At 39.0% G+C, this 19,076-nt stretch overlaps 1 protein-coding gene across 1 annotated transcript in view; it reads left to right on the forward strand.

Annotated features, from left to right (window-relative positions):
* KIF14 (kinesin family member 14) overlaps positions 1 to 18,465 on the forward strand; it is a 68,821-nt gene extending 50,356 nt beyond the window's left edge. Inside the window, exons 22-29 of the mRNA XM_006834162.1 lie at positions 161 to 255; positions 3,576 to 3,800; positions 7,394 to 7,578; positions 11,173 to 11,331; positions 12,114 to 12,236; positions 16,171 to 16,245; positions 17,141 to 17,279; positions 18,092 to 18,465. Coding sequence (XP_006834225.1) covers positions 161 to 255; positions 3,576 to 3,800; positions 7,394 to 7,578; positions 11,173 to 11,331; positions 12,114 to 12,236; positions 16,171 to 16,245; positions 17,141 to 17,279; positions 18,092 to 18,465 — 1,375 coding nt within the window. The remainder of the gene's footprint in view (positions 1 to 160; positions 256 to 3,575; positions 3,801 to 7,393; positions 7,579 to 11,172; positions 11,332 to 12,113; positions 12,237 to 16,170; positions 16,246 to 17,140; positions 17,280 to 18,091) is intronic.
* Positions 18,466 to 19,076: the final 611 nt, after the last annotated feature.

Consider the following 19,076-nt stretch of genomic DNA (forward strand, 5'->3'; position numbering starts at 1 on the left):
GACCATTTTGCAGTCCCACCAGCAATGCAGGAGTGTCCCAGTCTCTCCACATCCCCGCCAGCATTTATTGTCCTCTACATTTTTCATCTTTGCTTTTATTGTTGGTGTGTGAGATGATATCTCATTTAAACAAATATTCTTACGGCTTCTCTCTTTTTAGGAGTAGGAGTTTGATGAAGAACAGAAGAATTTCTGGTTGTTTACATGACATACAAGTCCCCCTGATAAAGAATTTGATTTCTTCACATTCTTCAGGTACTTTTGTGAATCAAATCTGTTTATACAGTGAGAAAAGCTCCAAGGTTTTAGTCCAGGCCCTACCACTACCTTGTTCTGTGACCTATAGATATCATTTCAGAGGATTCCTGGTGTGGCGCAGTAGAATCAGCACTAGACTGTGAACCACAAGGTTAGCATTTCAAACCCACCAGCTGCTCCTTGGAAACCCTGTACAGGGTCACTATGAATCAGAACCGACTTGACAGCATTTAACAACAACATATATCATCTCACCTCTTAGAGGTTTCAGTGTCCTCTATAAAATGAGGAGGATGGATGGGATGGCCTCTTCTACTTCTAAAGTTTTGTGCTATGTGATTTATTTCAAAGCTCTTCATAGAATGGGTAAGTCAAATGTAGAAGGTATATATGTGTTCAGAAATATTATTTTTGTAGTTGATGTTGTTAAGTGCTGTTGAGTCAGTTCTGATTCATAGCTATCGTGTATAGGGTTTCCGAGAAGCAGCTGGTAGGTTTGAACTGCCGACCCTGCTGATAGTAGTCCAGTGTTTATCCTACAGCACCACACCATGAGTTCATTATTTTCTTATAATAAGTGGGAAAAAGCAAAGTAGAGAAGATTATTATATATTGTGTGGAGAGGAGAAAAAAGATGTCTACATCTCTGTTTGGAAATGAGAAAAATCCTGCTTGAGAAGCACACTGTAAGGTAAAAACCGTGTGGTTTGTGGTACTAGACGGGGCACAAGATAGGAATGGATGCTTCCATTTGACCGTATTCCATCTGGTTCCTTTTTAGATATTTATGATATGCATGTAGCATCAGTTCCAAAATTGCTTTAATTGGCAAGAAAAACAAAAGGAAGAAATTATGAGAGTTACCCCTCTGATTAATTATTTTATTCCAATATGGATTGTACTGTTAATTTGCCTTTACAACAGAGAATGTGCTATAAATCTATACATGTAACTACTTATAATAAAATTATTGTGCAGTAAAAATGGGCTACTATGCAGCAATGAAAAAGAATGAACTGCTGATTCATACAGTAGAATGAACCCCAAAACATTAGTTTTGAGTGAAAGAAGCCAGGCACACAGAACCCAGTTCAAGAATAGGTGAACTAATCTATGGTGACAGAAGTCAAGATCCTTCAGATTAGAATGGTGGTTACCTCCACTAGGGCATATTGTCTGGGGACCTTTTGGATGGGATGATGGAAATGTTGTGTACTCTAATGTCAGTGAGGTTGCACTGACATGTGGTGGTGGTGGTGATGTGCCGTGGAGGCAGTTCCGACTCATAGCGACCCTGTACAGATTTTCCGAGGCTGTAAATCTTTATGGGAGCAGAAAGCCTCATCTTTCTCCTGCAGAACAAGAGCTGGTAGTTTTGATCTCCTGACCTTAAGGTTCACAGCCTGATTTCATATTCACTACACTACCAGAGCTCCTTACACTGGAACATAGATATATTAATAAAACAGTAAGCTGTTTACTTGATTGATTTGCATGTTCTACTGCATATAAATTATACATAAGTAAACTAAAAGTGTTAAAATTATTATGTAGCATAATAATCTAGAGACGAAAAATACCAAGTATGAGTAGCAATAAAAGAAATGATTTCTGAACTTGACTTTAAATTAGGGTTTCTTTTTGCTAATCATAAACTTATTTTTTAGGAAAATAATTATTATTTGCAATACTTATTTCATCTAAGGTAGATCAAAATATGCTGTAGGGTTGTTTTTTTTCAAACCAGCAAAATAAAAGGAGATATTTATATGGTACCAACTTTTATAGCAGTATTTGAGAGTAAGAGGCTTCACTAAAGTAACCTTTCCAGATAAATTAAGCAGTCCCTGTTTTAGAAGTTAAGTTACTGTATTAAAGGGGAAATCAGAGTTATAAGAAGTCTTTGCTTATTTTCAGTGTTAAAAAAGGGAAATGGAAGCACACATATATTTAGTCCGAACTTGTCTGGGCAATGGTCAGGTTCTAGAAAGAAGATGGGAGGCTGCACCCAGCACTTTCCAGCTTGGGAACCTGAGCGCCTTAACTTTATACTTTAAGGGTAATATTTTAAAACCAGGTTTTTGCAAGACTTTCTAACATGTTAATATTGAACTTTAGAATGCATTAATATTATAATGATCTTCTTAAACATAGATTATGTGGCTAACTTTTCTTCCTGGCTGTACTATCCTAATCATCATAATGATACGGATTCTTATAACCCTATAGCAGTGTAGTTTGGGGATTTGTAGCTTTTCTCTGTTTCCCTTCCTAAATTAAGTTAAAGGAGCTCTGGTAGCATAGTGGTTACGAATTGGGCTGAGAAAAGATGAGGTTTTCTACTCCCGTAAAGATTTACAGCCTCAGAAACCCTGTGCAGGGTTACTATGAGTCAGAACTGACTCCACGCCACATAACACAACAACAACAAATTATGGTATATTTGTTTTATCCTCTTTGACAGTCCCACCCTTTGCCTTTATTCTACCTTCATTTGATTTGCTGTTTCTAATAGGCTCTGGACTGGACCTGGAAATGAACCCATGTTTTAAATGAGAATGGTTATACTTATGGGTTAGCACTCTAGAAAAAGTTCTTTCCAGAGGTTCTGCATGAGTTCTTTCAAGCTTTTCCATTTACTTGCTTTGTACAGTGCTTAGGAAGTCAAGGTTTCTGAACATTCACTTCCCTGAGATGTGGTATCTTAACTGTAGCTATTTGGTTCACTTTTCTCTAGTTTGATTGTTGCATATACCTGTTGCTGTTATGTGCCGTGGAGTCAGTTCCGACTCATAGCGACCCTGTACAGGGTTTCCGAGGCTGTAAATCTTTATGGGAGCAGAAAGCCTCACCTTTCTCCCACATATACTTAAAGAAGGATATATTCTAGAGGTACCGGGACATTCCTTTTAATACCATATATTGCCTATTTTTCCAGTTTTATTTAATTGACTGTCATTGTTTTCACTAATTTATACTTCATTATGTGTTAGGGAAGATTCATTTTTACCAAAAAGTCAATAAAGGAGATTAAGTCAATGGTGGCGTGGGATTTTGGAATTCTCTGTTAACCTGTATTGCTGGTGAGGATCTACTAATCCTATATAGATTGATGCTGTTGAGAGGTTCACTAATGGTTTCATGGGACTGTGTTTTCACTTTGGCTTATGGAAATAAGGATGGATTGAAATTAGAATGACCCACTTTGAATTTCTTAACCAGTGATCCAATAATATGCTAGAATCAAAATACATTGTTTGAAAGATAACTTTGCACCTGAAAACCAGCCTTAAGATGACTGTTTTCTGTTGCTACAGGTTTAATGGAGAAATCAAGTACCATTTGCTCAAATTCACCAGAATCATTTCTTCCTGGAATTTGCAAAGAATTGATTGGTTCTTCATTAGATTTTCTTGGACAGAGTTTTAATGAAGAAAAGACTATGGCAGACAGTCTAATTGATAACTTCCTAAAAATTTATACTAGTGTATTTATCATTTCCAAAACTCATGAAGAACAAGATGAAGAAAGTCATGATAACTGTAAGTCGCTTCACTACTTTTTTTTTTTTAAGTTTTTATTGTGAGGTTTACATGGGAGAACATCAGCTTTACAATTATCCTATCGTATTTCGTTTCATTGCAATGATTACAATCCCCTCTATGCATCATCAAATAACCAAAGGTTACACCACATAGTCCTGCACCCTGGCCACCAGCACACAGCCCTTCTCCCTCCCTAAGTCCACTGTCCCCAGCTGCTCTATCTGTCCACGTCATTGTCTCTGTCTCCATCCCTGGTGTCACTGCCTTTCGGAGTATGGTCCCACTCTCCGTTCTTCTCACTTGATTGTCCCAATGACCTCCGCTCCTGGGCTGCAAAATCAATCACTCTCCTCCTTTTGTCAAAAACCATCTACCTCTATATTTCCTACCCTCACAGTCAGTCCTGATAGCAATTATTCACTGTTGTACCACAAGAGTCTTATCCCCACTTCCTTTCACCAACCCGGTCCCAACTGATTGGAAATCATTCAGTGGTGATTCTACCTTCCCTGCCCTGTCTGGAACTCGGCTCCCTTTTGAAAGCTTGTAAGCCAGTCACGTCTTGCCTTTATAGGCACCCCCATTTTGGGTAGCCAATGTCTAAGTTGCCTATCCCTGTCAACCCTGTGTACCGAGGGGGTGGTAGTGATCCTAGCTGTAAAGATTTTTTCCCTTTTTTGAGCTATTACATTCATAAGTATAGGTAAAAGTCATCAAATTGTAGCAGGTTACTCTTCTCCATCCCTCCCTGCTTCTTTCTTCTGCTACTTGAGTTCTGATCATCCAGCCATCAAAGCCAGGTCAAGTGGGTACTATCTGCAAGTATGGGTGTTCTTGTGCATCTCCCCTCACTTCATATCAGCTGGACGCTTCACTCTCCACTCTAGTCCACTGTGGCCATGTCACTGCCTCTGGGCCCAGAAGTCCCTGCGTCTTGCCATATTGCTGGCCGTCCAGGTCTCTACCCGAGTTCACAGGCGTCTATTGAATGTGGTCAGGCTTAGCTCACAATTTCATTGCTGTTTTTTTCCCCCCCTCTTCCCCTTATCAGTGACCATCGTGGTTACCAGCCAGACCACATACCTGCTCATGTATTCCCTTTGAGTCTCAGTCTTGGAAGGGGGTTTGCTCTGAGGAGTCCCAACCACTTGCCTTGATGGCTCCCGGGCGAACAGCTTACTTGTTCTTGTAGTAATCAATCAGACTGCCATTATTGTTTCGGATTTTCCCTGCCGGTCTTTCTTTCATGAAGTATCTTCTGATCTTCTAGCCACTCCAGGCTGGTATAGTCATCCTGTCCAGTGGAAATTTCCCACCTCCGTCAGTTCTGGATGGGGTTCTGGATTCCACCTCTGGTCTTGTACAATGTAAAGGCTCCATAGGAAGCCTCTTTCACTGGACAACTTCTTGCCCCCTTTAAGGTATTCTATTCCGTTATAGGCTGAAAATGGACTTATAAGGTTTCTGTAGTGATGATTCTGGTTATTCCTTTCTCCCCCCTCAAGTGTCTATTTTACAATAGGGGAACCAAGATTCAAAAGACAGCCAAGCAGCTTAACATCATTACCCTCTTTTACCCCTTCAAACCATGTCGCAATCCCTGTATCCCAGAGCCCTGTTTTTCCAAGGTTGTGCATATATCATCATTTACCTCTGTCCCACTTAGCCCATGCAAACCTGCCTAATTGTTCTCCCATCAGCCTTGTTCTTCCATTCCCCTCCCCTCCCCTCTTGTGTATTGCCGCCCCCCCAAAACTATCCTGTGTCTCTTCCCTACCCTGTGCTCTATCTTCCTCTCCCTCCCCCTCCTCCTCTCATCCCATACATCCTGGTGATCAGCAAATAGAGAGATAATTTTACCCCCTTTTAGTGTGAGTTCTTTTTCTTTCTCTTTTGCAATAATGGTCCTATGCAGTATTTCTTCTTTTGTGACTGACTAATTTGACTCAGCATAATGTCCTCAAGATTCATCCACGTTATGTGGTGGCCTGCAGCTTCCTTGTTATTCTTCAAGGTAGCATAGTATTCCATTGTGTGTATGTACCTCAGTTTTTTTTAACCATTCTTCAATTAATTGGCACATCTATGAGGTCAAGTTGGTTGATTGTGCTGTTCAATTCCTCTGTAACTTTGTCGAGTTTCTTTCTGGTTGTTCTGTCCCTTTTCGAAAGTGGCATATTAAAATCTCCCACTATAATTGTAGATTTATCTATTCCTTTTTTTATGCTTGTTCTTCTATCTTAGCAGTATTGAGAGATTTGTCTTCCAGCTCGCTAGTTTTGGCTTCCATCTCTTCTATTCTTTTCCTTTCCCCTTTCACTGTATTGCCTATTTCAATGGTGGAATATTATGGGGTATGCTTGTAGCTTGGCTATGTGGCCATGATTGCTGACTCTTCTTGGGTAAAATATGGAGAAAAAGCTCCCACCTTTAGGAAACATTTATGATCAAAAAGACCAAAAGTGGAAGCAATATAAAAGCAGAGAGAAAAACCACCACTTTGAAACAAAAATAAAACTGTGGCCGACTGTCTGGTCGCCTTGCTACACAGGCAGTGTGTGTGTACCGTAGAAGCTTCAAGCAGTGGGTAGGGGTGTCTGCTCGCTCAGGCACCTCCTCTAGTCTCAACCGTAGAAGTGTGCAGATAGATATTGAGAAGTTAATGGCAGAAAAGATTATCTACTATTTTTGTCTCTGAAGGTCAGTTAGGTATCTACGTGTGCACAGCATAATTCTCGAGATAGTTGCCTCCTTTTATGTTAGGGTTTTACAGATTGTTCATATGGTTTGTCTGTCAGGCCAGACCGGGTTTTTTCTTGCTGTATTGTTGTTAAGTGCCGTCGAGTCGGTTCTGAGTAAAGGGTCCTGCACAAGTAAACTTTAGGGCTGGGACCCACAGGCTGACATCATAAACAGCCACCAAGTTATTTTTCTCTGTGCCGTTGGAAAACTATGGGCTCAGCAGTGGACTCTTTTTTTGGGGGGTGTGGGGGTGGGGGGTGCACACCTACCCACCTGAAGGTGTCGGGTTGGGCAAAGAAGGTGCGACAGGGAAAAGGAGGAAAAATGTGTAGAAGCCCCCGCACCTCGTTTTGCAATGTCACTGCGCCGCTTTTAGTGCTGTTTCACTGTGCTCGTCTGGCTGTAGCCCTGCCCTCTGAACTCCCCCTGGGCGGGGTGGCCGCAGAGGGAGTCCCATCTCAAGCGTTTAGTAACTCACAGTATTTTCCTTTATATCGTGATTTTTTTCCCTTGTGTGTGTGGAAAAATGACGCCCTATATCTTATGCTAGATGCAGAGCTCTGGTGGTGTTCCATGAGCACAGCTGCTCTATGTTTTCAATCCCACCCCCAGGGATCCTTTCCTACCTGGGTGTCTCTGCTGCCCGCCACAACCGGAATGCCTCCCACTTCACTACTTTTATTAACTCACATGAATAATTGTTTCCTGGGCATTCTACTTTGAGTGCAATGGCTGTCACATCTCACACAAATATTTTAGAGTACATTAAAATGTTCTAATGGTGTTCATACCTGAGACCTTTTATTTGGAGCTTACTTTTTCCATTGCTTTTCCTTTTCCTTTCATAGTGTTCTCTTCTGACCGAGCAGCCCAGTCACATACCATCCAGGTAGCAGGCGCATTTGAGCAGCTTGTGGTACTAAGCAAGCACTGGCTGAATGAGTTTCTACCTTGTACAAGCACTGCAAGACTTGAAGATGAATTGAGACAAGAAGTGAAGAAACTGGGAGGCTACTTGCAGTTGTTTTTGCAGGTAAATTGATTTGTTGAATAGCCATTTGAAGAATTAATTTGTTCGGTAAATATTTACTGACTTTCTACTATCTGCATCTTCCCCGCATCATCTCTTTTAGATAGATCGGATTTTCAGAAGTCCTTTCTGTTTTGAAGTCCTGAGACTTTGGGTAGCCTAATTGAGCTATTGCACCAAGATTTACATGGCTTTCTATTTACTAGACACTGGAGGTTCTAAGTGATTTACAAGTATCAACTGATGTAATCCTCATATAACAATCCTGGAAGTGGATGCTGTTATTATTACCATTTTATAGATGGAAGAGTGGAGTCAAAGAGAGAAGGAGTAGCCTGCCCGAGGTTATGTAACTAATAAGGAGTACAGTTGGAATTTGAACCCAAGCCTACTTAGGCCCACAGTCCAGGCTCTTCATTTACCATTCTATCATGCTGGCCCTCAGGTGGGGGTGGGGAGGAGAGGCATAGCTTTACTCATGTTATGGATGGATTTTGGCTCAGGCTGAATCGGTCACAAACTTGCTGACACAAAGGCAAAGAAAATAATTTTATTTTCCTTATTTTTGGCTTTAAGAAGTAAGACAAAAGCTTATTACTCTTCTCTCAAATCTGAAAGTAGGCATGGTGGTGCTGCTGTACAAAGTCCTCGGGAGCAGACTCCTTCCAGTGTCCCTTCTGCTGTGGGTGATGCCTAGCTGCCTTCATATCCACCACAGTGGTACCATGCCCTCTGAGTTCTAGCCCACAGAATAGAAGATGTGAGAAAGAAGTAGAAAGGGTCATGTACCCTCAATTAAAAAAAGACTCTGGAAATTGCCATATGACACTTCTATTTAATATCACTGGCCAGAACTGTATCACATGGTGATATCTAGTACAGATATTTTTGGGAAATGTAGTTTTCATTCTAGGCAGCTTTGTGCCAAACTGAAAAATCAAGGACTGTATTACTATGAAAGTTGATATCGAAGAATAATATCTGATTGTTGTTATTAGGTGTCATTGAGTCGGCACTGACTCATAGTGATCCTACGCACAATAGAAAGAAACAGTGCCAGTCCTGTGCCATCCTCATAATTGTTGCTAAGCCTGCACACATTGTTGCCACCACTGTGCTAATCCATCTCATTGAGGGGGTGGGGTCTTCCCCCTTTTTCTCTGACCCTCCACTTTACCAAATACGATATCCTTCTGCAGGGACTGGTCCTTCCTGATAATATGTCTGAAATATGAGAGACGAAGTCTGGCCATCCGGGCTTCCAAGAAGCATTCTTGACTTTACTTCTTCCAACACAGATTGGTTTGTTCTTTTGGCAGTCCATGGTACTTCTAATATTTTCCAACACTACAGCTCAAATGCATCAATTCTTCTACTTACTCACTATCTTCCTTATTCATTATCCAAGTTTCACATGCATATGAGGTTATTGAAAATAACATGGCTTGAGTCAGGCGTACCTTAGTCCTCAAATTGACATCTTTGCTCTTTAATACTTTAAAGAGGTCTTGTGTAGCAGATTTTCCTAATGTAATACATCATTTGATTTCTTGACTGCTGCTTCCATGAGTGTTGATGGTTGATCCAAGAAGAATGAAGTATTTGACAACTTCAATATTTCTCCATTTATATGGATGCTGTTTATTGGTCCAGTGGTGAGGATTTTTGTTTTCTTTATATTGAGATGCAACCCATACCAAAAGCTCTGTAAGGGTTCCTTGAGAACATTCTATTATTGTAGTAGAGTTCCTAAAGTAGGTGGGCTGACTACTGACTAGGATCTGGAAATCTTTGATTGATCTAACTGCAAACTGAAATTGGGTGTTGGTTTTTAATGACCTTTTAAGACCTCCTGTAGCAGGTCTTTCTGGATCTCCCCAAGACTTGGTTAGGCATCTTTCTTACTTAGTTCTCTAATTATGCCTTTACATATAGCATATTATATGCAAGACTACACTTTTGGACAGTAATCTCTGAGAGGATGGGACTGTGTGTGTCTTTTTTCACAAGGACTCATTGTGGAAACCCTATACAGGGTTGCTATGTGTCGGACCTGACTGGATGGCACACAACCACGACTGCCACTGCCACACTCAAGGGCAGTTATCAAACCAAACCCAAGCCCACTGCCATAGATTCTGACTCATGGCAACCTTGTATAGGGTTTCTGAGGCTATAAATCTTTACGGAAGCAAACAATCTCATCTTTCTCCTGCATGGTAACTAGTGGGCTTGAACTTCGACCTTGTGGTTAGCAGTCCAGTGTTTATCCTACAGAGTCACCAGAGCTCCTACAAATGCAGAACAGAAACCATGAAAATAAAACCCCTAGATTAGGAATTTGGAAAACAAATAGAAACCATGCTAAATTCATTTTCACTTAGAAAATAAAAGCGTCACCTAGCGGGGTTGCTATGAGGATCAGATGGTTAATGTTGAAAACACACAAACCTATTAGAGTAACTGGGGCAGAGATTCTTTCCCTCTTTACATCTGACAAGAACACTTAGTATTTAATTTTGGAATTTCTAACAATAATAAGGAGTCCTAGTGTGGCGCTGTGGGCTAATGCGCTGGACTGCAAAGTTGTTTGCACCACAAGGTTGGTGGTTCAAGCTTACACCCACTGCTTGGAAACCCTATACAAGGTTGCTATGGGTCGTAACCGGCTACTCTGCCTTAACAACAACAACAACCAATAATAAGGAGCTCTGGTAGTATAGTGGGTTACAAGTTGGGCAGCTATATATAATAGGATCAGCAGTTCAAATCTACCAACCACTCCACAGGACAGAGGTGAGGCTTTCTGCTCCCATGAAGACTGATAGCTTCAAAAACCCTATGCAGGGACACTATGAGTCGGAATTGACTCCACAGCACACAACCACCACCAATAGCCCAATAATGTTTTATCAAAGAACCAAGGGCAGAGAAACCAGCCGAGTTGGAGGCAAAATTAGGCTGAATTCAGGAGAGACTTACATATTTAAGATGGGTTTAGTGATTACACTTTGTATTTACGTATGATTGGCAGGCTTTACCTCTTAGGAACAAAATTAGCATATTTCAGAAAAGCAGACCAAGAAAAGTATTCTGAAGTCACTAAAGTGGTCAGTCAGGCAACAAAGAAGAAAAGCTTGAGACAGTCCCATGCTCCTTGAGTACTTCAGTGTCAATTTGGGACGGATTTTGTTTGAAAAGGGGTTTTCTCTTCCCCTTCCCTTTTCCTCTTTTCATCTCCTTTTCCTTCTCCGCATAGAAAATGAAAATATCTTTACTAACCATCTCTCAAATTGTTGTTAGGATAGGAAAAGCTGACAGGCAGAAGAGCCATCATACCATTCATTGAGTTAGCTGCGTACTTGCCATCTGTCTCCTATGATGTGCAGGACCTCTGAGGGTACAGACTGCCCTATTGCTGTCAGTAGCTGTGTCAGTAGCTATATGTTCCTAGTTCCGACTGACTGAGACTTGGATGATGTATAGTCACGATGTGAAGGAACACAGTATTTATTTTCTTCAGATTGTGTCTCTGCCTTTCTTCACCACCCCTTGTGATCTCATATATCTGATATCTAGTTTCTTTTTATCTTATAGGGATGTTGTTCAGACATTTCATCAATGGTAAAAGAGGCTGAAAAGAAAGTGATTCAAATTGTACAGCAAGCTGTGAAGTATGTGGGACAATTAGCAGTTCTGAAAGGGAGCAAGCTCCATTTTTTGGAAACCAGTAGCCATGACGCTAACAGTTTTCAGGTAATGTACCAACATCAGTTTTGAAAGGCTCTATCTGAGTAACAGGCTTCTGATAGTAGTTAGAATCACTTAACTTGACAAGTTTTTTTTCTTTTACAAAACAGCATGTGCTGTTGCTGGGCAATAAGTTTTAAAACTGTTTTTATTTAAGTTGGTCAAATATACTAGATAATTTTTGAAACTTCCCCATAACCATTGAGGTTAAAAAGTGATAAATAGTCATCTCCTACAGAGGATTTGTTCAGCCAATCAGCACAATCTGGAGCAAAGAACTCTGTGAGTCTAGAAAATGAGTATATACTGGTTTTCAGTATTATACAAGAATATTTTTGTGTAACTCTTCTATCCACAGTGACCTGCCTAAGATAGTGAATATTGTATCGTTTTCAGTGTGCTATATGTGGAATAAGGATCCCTGGTGGCACAGTGGTCAAAGTGCTCGGCTTGACCCTACCAATCACTCTGGGAGCAAGATGTGACAGTTGGCTTCTGTAAAGCTTGTAGCTGTAGAAACCCTAGGGGGCAGGTCTACTCTGTCCTAGGGTCGCTATAGGTCAGAATCAACTCAGTGGCAATGGGTTTGACTTTTCACATGTGGAATATTAAAGTACAGATTTCCTCATTTTCTTTCCTTATAAACTGTTCTTATTCCAACTGTAGTTTAATTTTATGAATTTGGAATGTAATATACTCTTAAAATAAGCATAAATTATAATAATTGTTTGATTTTTTTTAAATGTAGAACTAGAATTTTCCTATTAATGCTTAAAAATGTTTTCTAGGAGGATTTTATGGATGCTATTTGTGATGGTGTTTGCTTAGGAATGAAGATTCTGTTAGATTCTGGACTAGAAAAAAGCAAAGAACTTCAGCATCAACTCTTAAAGCAGTATGCAGAAAGTGAGGTAAGATGAATGAAATAATGTCCTGTATAGTGCCAGATATCCATGGGAGAAAGATGAGGCGTTCTGCTCCCGTAAAGATTTACAGCCTTGGAAACCCTGTACAGTGTCGCTATGAGTCAGAACCGCCTCCCCGGCACATTACAACAACATTAGTGCCAGATAGTATATATGGTCGAGTTGTAAAAAATAGTTTAACCACTAAATGATGGCCTTCTGGTGTGGTGCTGTGGGTCAGCAGTTCAAACCTACCAGCTGTGCCTTGGAAATCCTACATAGGGTTGTGATTGAGTCGGAATCAACTCCATGGCACTTAACAACAACCACCACCAAACAAACAATAGTTTAGCTTAGTTGGTAAGGAATGTCTGCCTGAAGCATTGTGCTCTTTTAAAGAATTATTTATATGGGATCAAACTGACAATAGTATTTGAGAAGTTAGGTAGGAATCTTAAGGGGCAGTGAGTTCCTGTTATTGAGGGAGGAACAACTCAGAAAAGGAGGATGAGAATGGTGGCACATCTTGAAGAATATGATCAGTGTTACTGAATTGTACATGTGGAAATTGTTGAATTGGTATATGTTTCACTGTGTGTGTTTTCAACAAGAAAAAATGAAATTATGAGTATTAGAAACAACATTGTTTAACTCGGTGAATTCATATTTTATAAATTTTTGTATTTTGTGTTAAATTTTTTTATCAAAGGTGAGGCTGATGATATCATGATGTCATGGTGACATGGTCCCAAGTTACTCTTGAGTTAACTGCAGCTCCTGTTAATGATTTTGCTGAATCCTATTCCAGTGAGAGTTCAAACTCTTAAACAGAAAGTGAGAGAGTGACATCTAGTGTTCACTCTTGTTGTTTTCTTACCTGATCTTTGTGTACGTCTCTACTCTTCCACTTGCAATGGAAACTAGCACCTATTGCAAATCTTCAACTGAATATGGTGTCAGGACAGTCACATCATTTATTTCAGGTCAGAATACAGAACCAATAGAGGTTTGATTAAATCCCTAAAATATGCCTTCTTTTGCACACCCCTGGCTAACTAGCATTAAAGCACATAATCAGTGCTGTCTCAGGTGGGTTGTGACACTAGAACCCTATGTTTGAAACTTGGCTTTGTTACTGTCTTGCTGTCATTTAGCAAGTCCCTTAGTTACCCTGTTTCTTCTCGCATCACAGTTATAGGTCCTTGGGAGCTATTTATTTACTGAAACACTTTTCTGGATAGCTACTGCATTCATTACTTTACATAAAATAACAGTGAACTTCATAGCAGTAGGAAGTATTGTGATTTCGTGAGTTTCTAAGACCTTAACCCATCACACAATTTACAGAGCTCTGGATCAGTATTTTATGTTCTCGCTGTCTGACTCTAAAACAAACTCACTATGTTACATAAGTGGATTGCTCATGCATTAATTGATTTTGCTCCTAAGTATAATAGTAAGTAAAGTGGATATAAGAAAATAAAAGGTCAAATCTTACAGCAGTGAATTTCACAATTTGAGTTTTTTCTGTTCTAGAACTTGGTTGTAATAAATTGTTGTGCAGACCATCTTTACCCATCTGCATTACTCTTTCTGGAGTCAGAGCAGCTAGGGGCAGAGCTTTAATCTGAATGACATGGGGGACGTTTAACTTCCTGAAATCATTCCCACAAGGAAGTCAGCTCATTTAAGGATATATTGATTTATCTAGGAATGTAGATGTGTGGGAGTGTCAGCTCCCACCACTCAACGTAGCTGTTTCCGGGGAGGTATGGAGTAAGCTAGATTTTTAAAAATCTTATTCTTTTTTGGAAAAACTTGGCATGAATATACTTAAAGTTGCCTTAGCTGAGGAGAAACTCTCTATGTGAGACAGGGCCTTCTCCATCCATTTCCTCTGATTACTGGGTGATAGGTTTATTTCTGCCCTGGAAAATTACACAAAACTGGGGAAAGACAGCACTAAGTTGTTTCCCTCCTTCTTGTATTTCCTAGAGCAACTTACCGGCACCTCACTTGTCCCGTGTTTAAAAAGGGAGGGTATGGCCATGCATTTAAAAATCATTCTGAGGATTATGTGAGATTAAAAATAATGTGTATGAAACTGCTAAGCATAGTGCCTGGCAAGTCTCCAGTCACTTCACTGGCTTCTATACATTTCTTTTCTCCCTGTGGGATTGTATGTGTGTGTTTTACATTAAAAATTTCAAAGGAAAGAATTCTGACTTTCACCAAGAGAAAATCATTGGATCTAAACATGCATCAATCCATGGATATGAGACTGCTTTGGGGAAACAGACAATTGGACTGTTAGAGCTCATACAAAAACACCTCTGACATCTCAAACTTGGTTTTGCTCATCAGCAGCATCGTTTACCATTAAAACACTTTTTCTGTCCCTAGTTGAAACACAATATTTGTGGTGTTAGTGCATAAGGGCAAAGAATAAGTTAATGAAAACTAGAAATGAAATAATTTGTGTAGTTGTGTTTCATAAGCTGTAAAGCAGTGTGCTCTGAGTGTTAGTTTTGGTATTGTCTTTAGGATACTCACCTTGTGTATACCTTCTCTTACCTGCATCTTCGTGCAGCTCTCTGCCTCCTTCCTCTCATTTGCTTTCTGCAGCGTGGCATAGCTGCACTTTGTTCTTCATGCTACAATACTAGTTTACAGAAACAGGTTAGCATAAAACTCCTAAGAATCTACTGAAGGAAAACCAAAATATCCAAAGAATAGAAAATAAGGAATTGAAGTTAAAATTTTAAAACTGGAGTCAGAGAAAGGAAAAAGAAAAAAAAAAGACTTTTGTTTGTTTTTATTACACAGAGGAAATTTGCATTAGGTCTAGGGAAGAGTTTCTGTGGGTGGTTTTAGTAAGTACTGTCAAGTTGGTGCCAACTCACAGTGACCCATAATAGGGTTTACAAGGCTATAAATCTTTAGGGAGCAGAAAGCCTCATCTTTCTCCTGCCAGTTCAATACTTAAACCAGAAATTCCTGGCAGATTAACCCAGAAAACCCTTTAGAGGCAGCATTGTTGTTATTGTTGTTAAGTGCCGTCAAGTTGGTTCCAACTCATAGCAGTCCTGTATAGATAGGGTTTCCAGGGGGTGACTGGTGAGTTTGAACTGCCAACCTTGGGGTTCTAACCAACCTTACAGCTCAGTGCTTATCCTATGGCAACACACCAAAACTCCTTAGGGGCAGCACTGAGCAGTACAAAAGTAAAGCTTTAGAAGTTAGCAGTTCCAGCCCTGGTTCTGGGAGCCCTGGTGGTGCTATAGGATAAGCACTGGACTGCCAACCACAAGTTCAGTTCAAATCCACTAGCCACTCCACGGGAAAAAGATGAGATTTTTCTGCTCCTGTAAACGTTTACCGCTTTGAAACCCTTATACACGGTTGCTATGAATCAGAATGAACTGATGCACCTAACAGTAACAACAACTCTAGTTCTGAGTCTTAGGAGCTATGACCTGGGAGCAGGTACCAAACCACACTGAATCTGTTTCCTCTTTTCCAAACTCAGGACAATAGCATGTGTAGTTATCGAGAGTCAGATAATAAAATATTTGTAAATTTCCTAAAATATCATATTTATTTGGTAAGTTAGTTATACCATTCTCTTCCAAGGGACGATTTGGATATTTCATTCCTATACATGCTTAAATATATATAAGTCAAATTCAAGTAGAATAATGAACATTGGCGAGTATCTATATTTAGTATAAAAATCAATGTAATTTATCTTGAAAGGAATTCCACTGAAATGATTTTGGTACATACTCTGTAGCTATTTAATTATAGTCTCAGAGACACAATTGCAGTCTTCTGACTTCTACAGTAGAACTCTTTTCCTTATCTGAGCCCATTCGGTTCTACAATACTTACACTTATGAATAGTTATTTACATAATTAAGTCTTTTCACATTCTCTATAGATTACCAAACAGATGAAAGCTAATGCCACAGGATTGATTAGATCTCTGGAAAATGTCTTTGCTGAATGGAAAACGGTAAGAGAAGTTTTACATTGTTTTTAATTTTGATAAGTTAGATTATCAGTTTTTCCTCATCCATAGACTCTCTGGTACATGTTGAATTGAAACATGTACACTAGCTCTCTTGATACTTCCCCGTGAATGTTATAATTTATCTTAGAATAAATGGATAAGGGATTATAAAGAAATTGATGAATATATTTTATCTGCTGATTACTGCAGCTGGTTTGGAACTGTCAGCTTATGCTTGGGTAGTCATTATCAGCTAAAAAATAATTTTTATTTAATCATGTGATTAAAGATCTTAAAATGCAAGTGAATTTGACAAATTATTTTATTTCCATGTCATGAGAAATAGAAAAACCACAAGCCCATTTCTGTTGAGTCAATTCTGACTCATACATAATGAGTGGATGGAACAGAGTAGAACTGCCCAATTAAGGGTTCCAAAGTTGTCAACGTTACGTAAGCAAGTTAACACTCATTTGAAACACAGACTTATTTGTTAGCAGCTGAGTGCTTATCCAGTGCACCACCAAGCATATAATCAGTGTTAAATAGTACAGTGATTCGTATGGCTTAAATTTAAAAAATTTAAATAAATGAAAGACATTATAAAAGTAAGCCCTTAAAAATCAAATAAATTTAACTTTTAATGTACTATAGCTTAATTTTCATATCATAGGATGATAGGACTTAGATTTAAAATTCATTGAAATTCTAATTTTGTTTGAAAAATAATAATTGTTCATATATTTTCATCTTGCTTGTAGAAATTAAGTTAAGCACTGGTAAAGAAATTTAAACTCATTTAAAGATAAGATTTGGGCAGTATTAAATCCTATTGGCTTAATGTTATTGCCATGTAACCTGCTATGTAATTTAAATAACCTTAACTTTATTTACACAGAAAAGTTTCAGAGCTCAAGTACAAGAAGAAAACGTTGGCTATCAACATCTGAAGAAGATGATTAATTTTGCCCCAGAATTCTTGAAGTTAAAACACTATTTAGAACAAACTATCCAAGTTGTTATTTCTACACTGAGAGGTATATACTTCAAACTGGTAGTTAATCAGAATTTTATATTTTAAGGAATCAAAATATTATTTTTTCTTTTTAGTCTGTCATTAATTAAGCCTAACGCTTCTTTATTGATGTTAATCCTCAATCTAAGAAGTTGAATACACGTACTCCTCACTTACTGACCTGGTAAGACCCAAAGACTAGGTCATTATGTAAAAATCAGTGTTTTGCAAAAATGGAGGATGACCATATCAGATCCCGATCATTGCATAACCATCCAGTCACTGAAGGTCACGGCCCAGCCAAGTTGACACATAACCTTCTCACCATCACAGCCAGTAGGATTCTTGACTTGCTCTGCAGCATTGGCTACTTCCAGATGTACATTGTTACAGTTCAAAAGATGGGTAGTAGACTTTTTACTATTGTTATAAATGCAAAATGTCAGATAATGAGATGGTAGGTAAGTAAGGAGTAGGTATAATTGAGTTTTTTCTCTTTCTCTTTCTCTCTCTCTTTCTATATTACGTATGTATATTATATGTGTGTTGCTAAGTGCCACTGAGTTAGTTCTGACTCATAGTGATGCTGTATAGGGTTTCCAAGGAGCAGCTGGTGGGTTTGAATTGCCAACTTTCTGGTTAGCAGTCCAGTGCTTGCTTACCCTACAATACTATACCAGGACTCCATATTTTATATCTAACGGATAAGCACAATAATCTTTAGTTTATAATCAGGGGCACTTTGACTTAAAAGATGTCTACTCATATAACAGTAATAAATACCTGATAAAAACTGAAAAGATTAATTAACTTTTTCTTTTTTGTCTTGCATAGGTTCTTACAGTGATATAAATCTTCTCAAGAACTGTGTTGAAAGCATTTGCAACTTGGCCAATGATTTTCATAATTACTTCAGTGTATCCTCTACTTCTGTCAACAGCTATGAGAATAGAATGCCCCAAGTTAGCCACAAGGAACTAGTATCTGTAGCCAAGTCACTTCTCTTTTGTTTTGAGTCAGAAGGAAAAGCTGATTTGTTGAGGCCCTTGAAAACTTGTAATCAAGTTACCAGAGAACAACATTCTAACTGCAGTAGGACTGAATTCAGTAAGGAAAAAGGTGTCCCAAAGCGGGTCTATGAACTCTCTGGCTTGTCTCCAGCAGTGGTCTCGGAGCAATGCTCATCGAGTAGGATTCAGTGGGTGTGAACACCAATGAGTAGGCACTTAATAGCCATCCATGAAAGAGGAAAGAACACTTGAGAGGCAGTTTTCGTTTAAGCAGGAGAATATAAAAACAAGAAATCAGCTTAAACATTTCAAAGAAGTCCATGTATGTTGGTGGTCTTACATTGGGTATGGAGACTGTCAGCATTATGGAATCCTGATGTGAAAATGCCTGAATGGTCACTTGAATGTTTCCCAGCAGGCAATATTAACAGATGTTAACCAAATTGGAACACTGTGGTAACAGAATGAAATTTGGAATTCAGAAACCAAGTGAATGGTTATTTCTTTAGTTTCTCATTGCCTTGAATTTGAAATGCTCATCTTTAACCTTGATATGTTTTCTCTGGTTGAGTCATTACTCTGTTAATAGTTATTTTCTCATGAACAGAAACCTGATGAATCATTTTCATTTATGTCTATGCCTTCTCTCCTCTACAAATAGCTAGGATGAGATTTATGGTGAAATTGCCAATATGAGTTTAACTAAAGCAGCTTTTCTTATATTATTAAATCTAAAAGTTTTCTTAAAGGGTCAGCTGGCTACCATTTTGAATAGTGCCTTTAAGGCTGTGGTTTCCTGTTTCTTTTCA

The sequence above is a fragment of the Chrysochloris asiatica genome, unplaced genomic scaffold (assembly GCF_000296735.1).
Source record: "Chrysochloris asiatica unplaced genomic scaffold, ChrAsi1.0 scaffold00009, whole genome shotgun sequence".
In the NCBI taxonomy this organism is placed as follows: Eukaryota; Metazoa; Chordata; class Mammalia; order Afrosoricida; family Chrysochloridae; genus Chrysochloris; species Chrysochloris asiatica.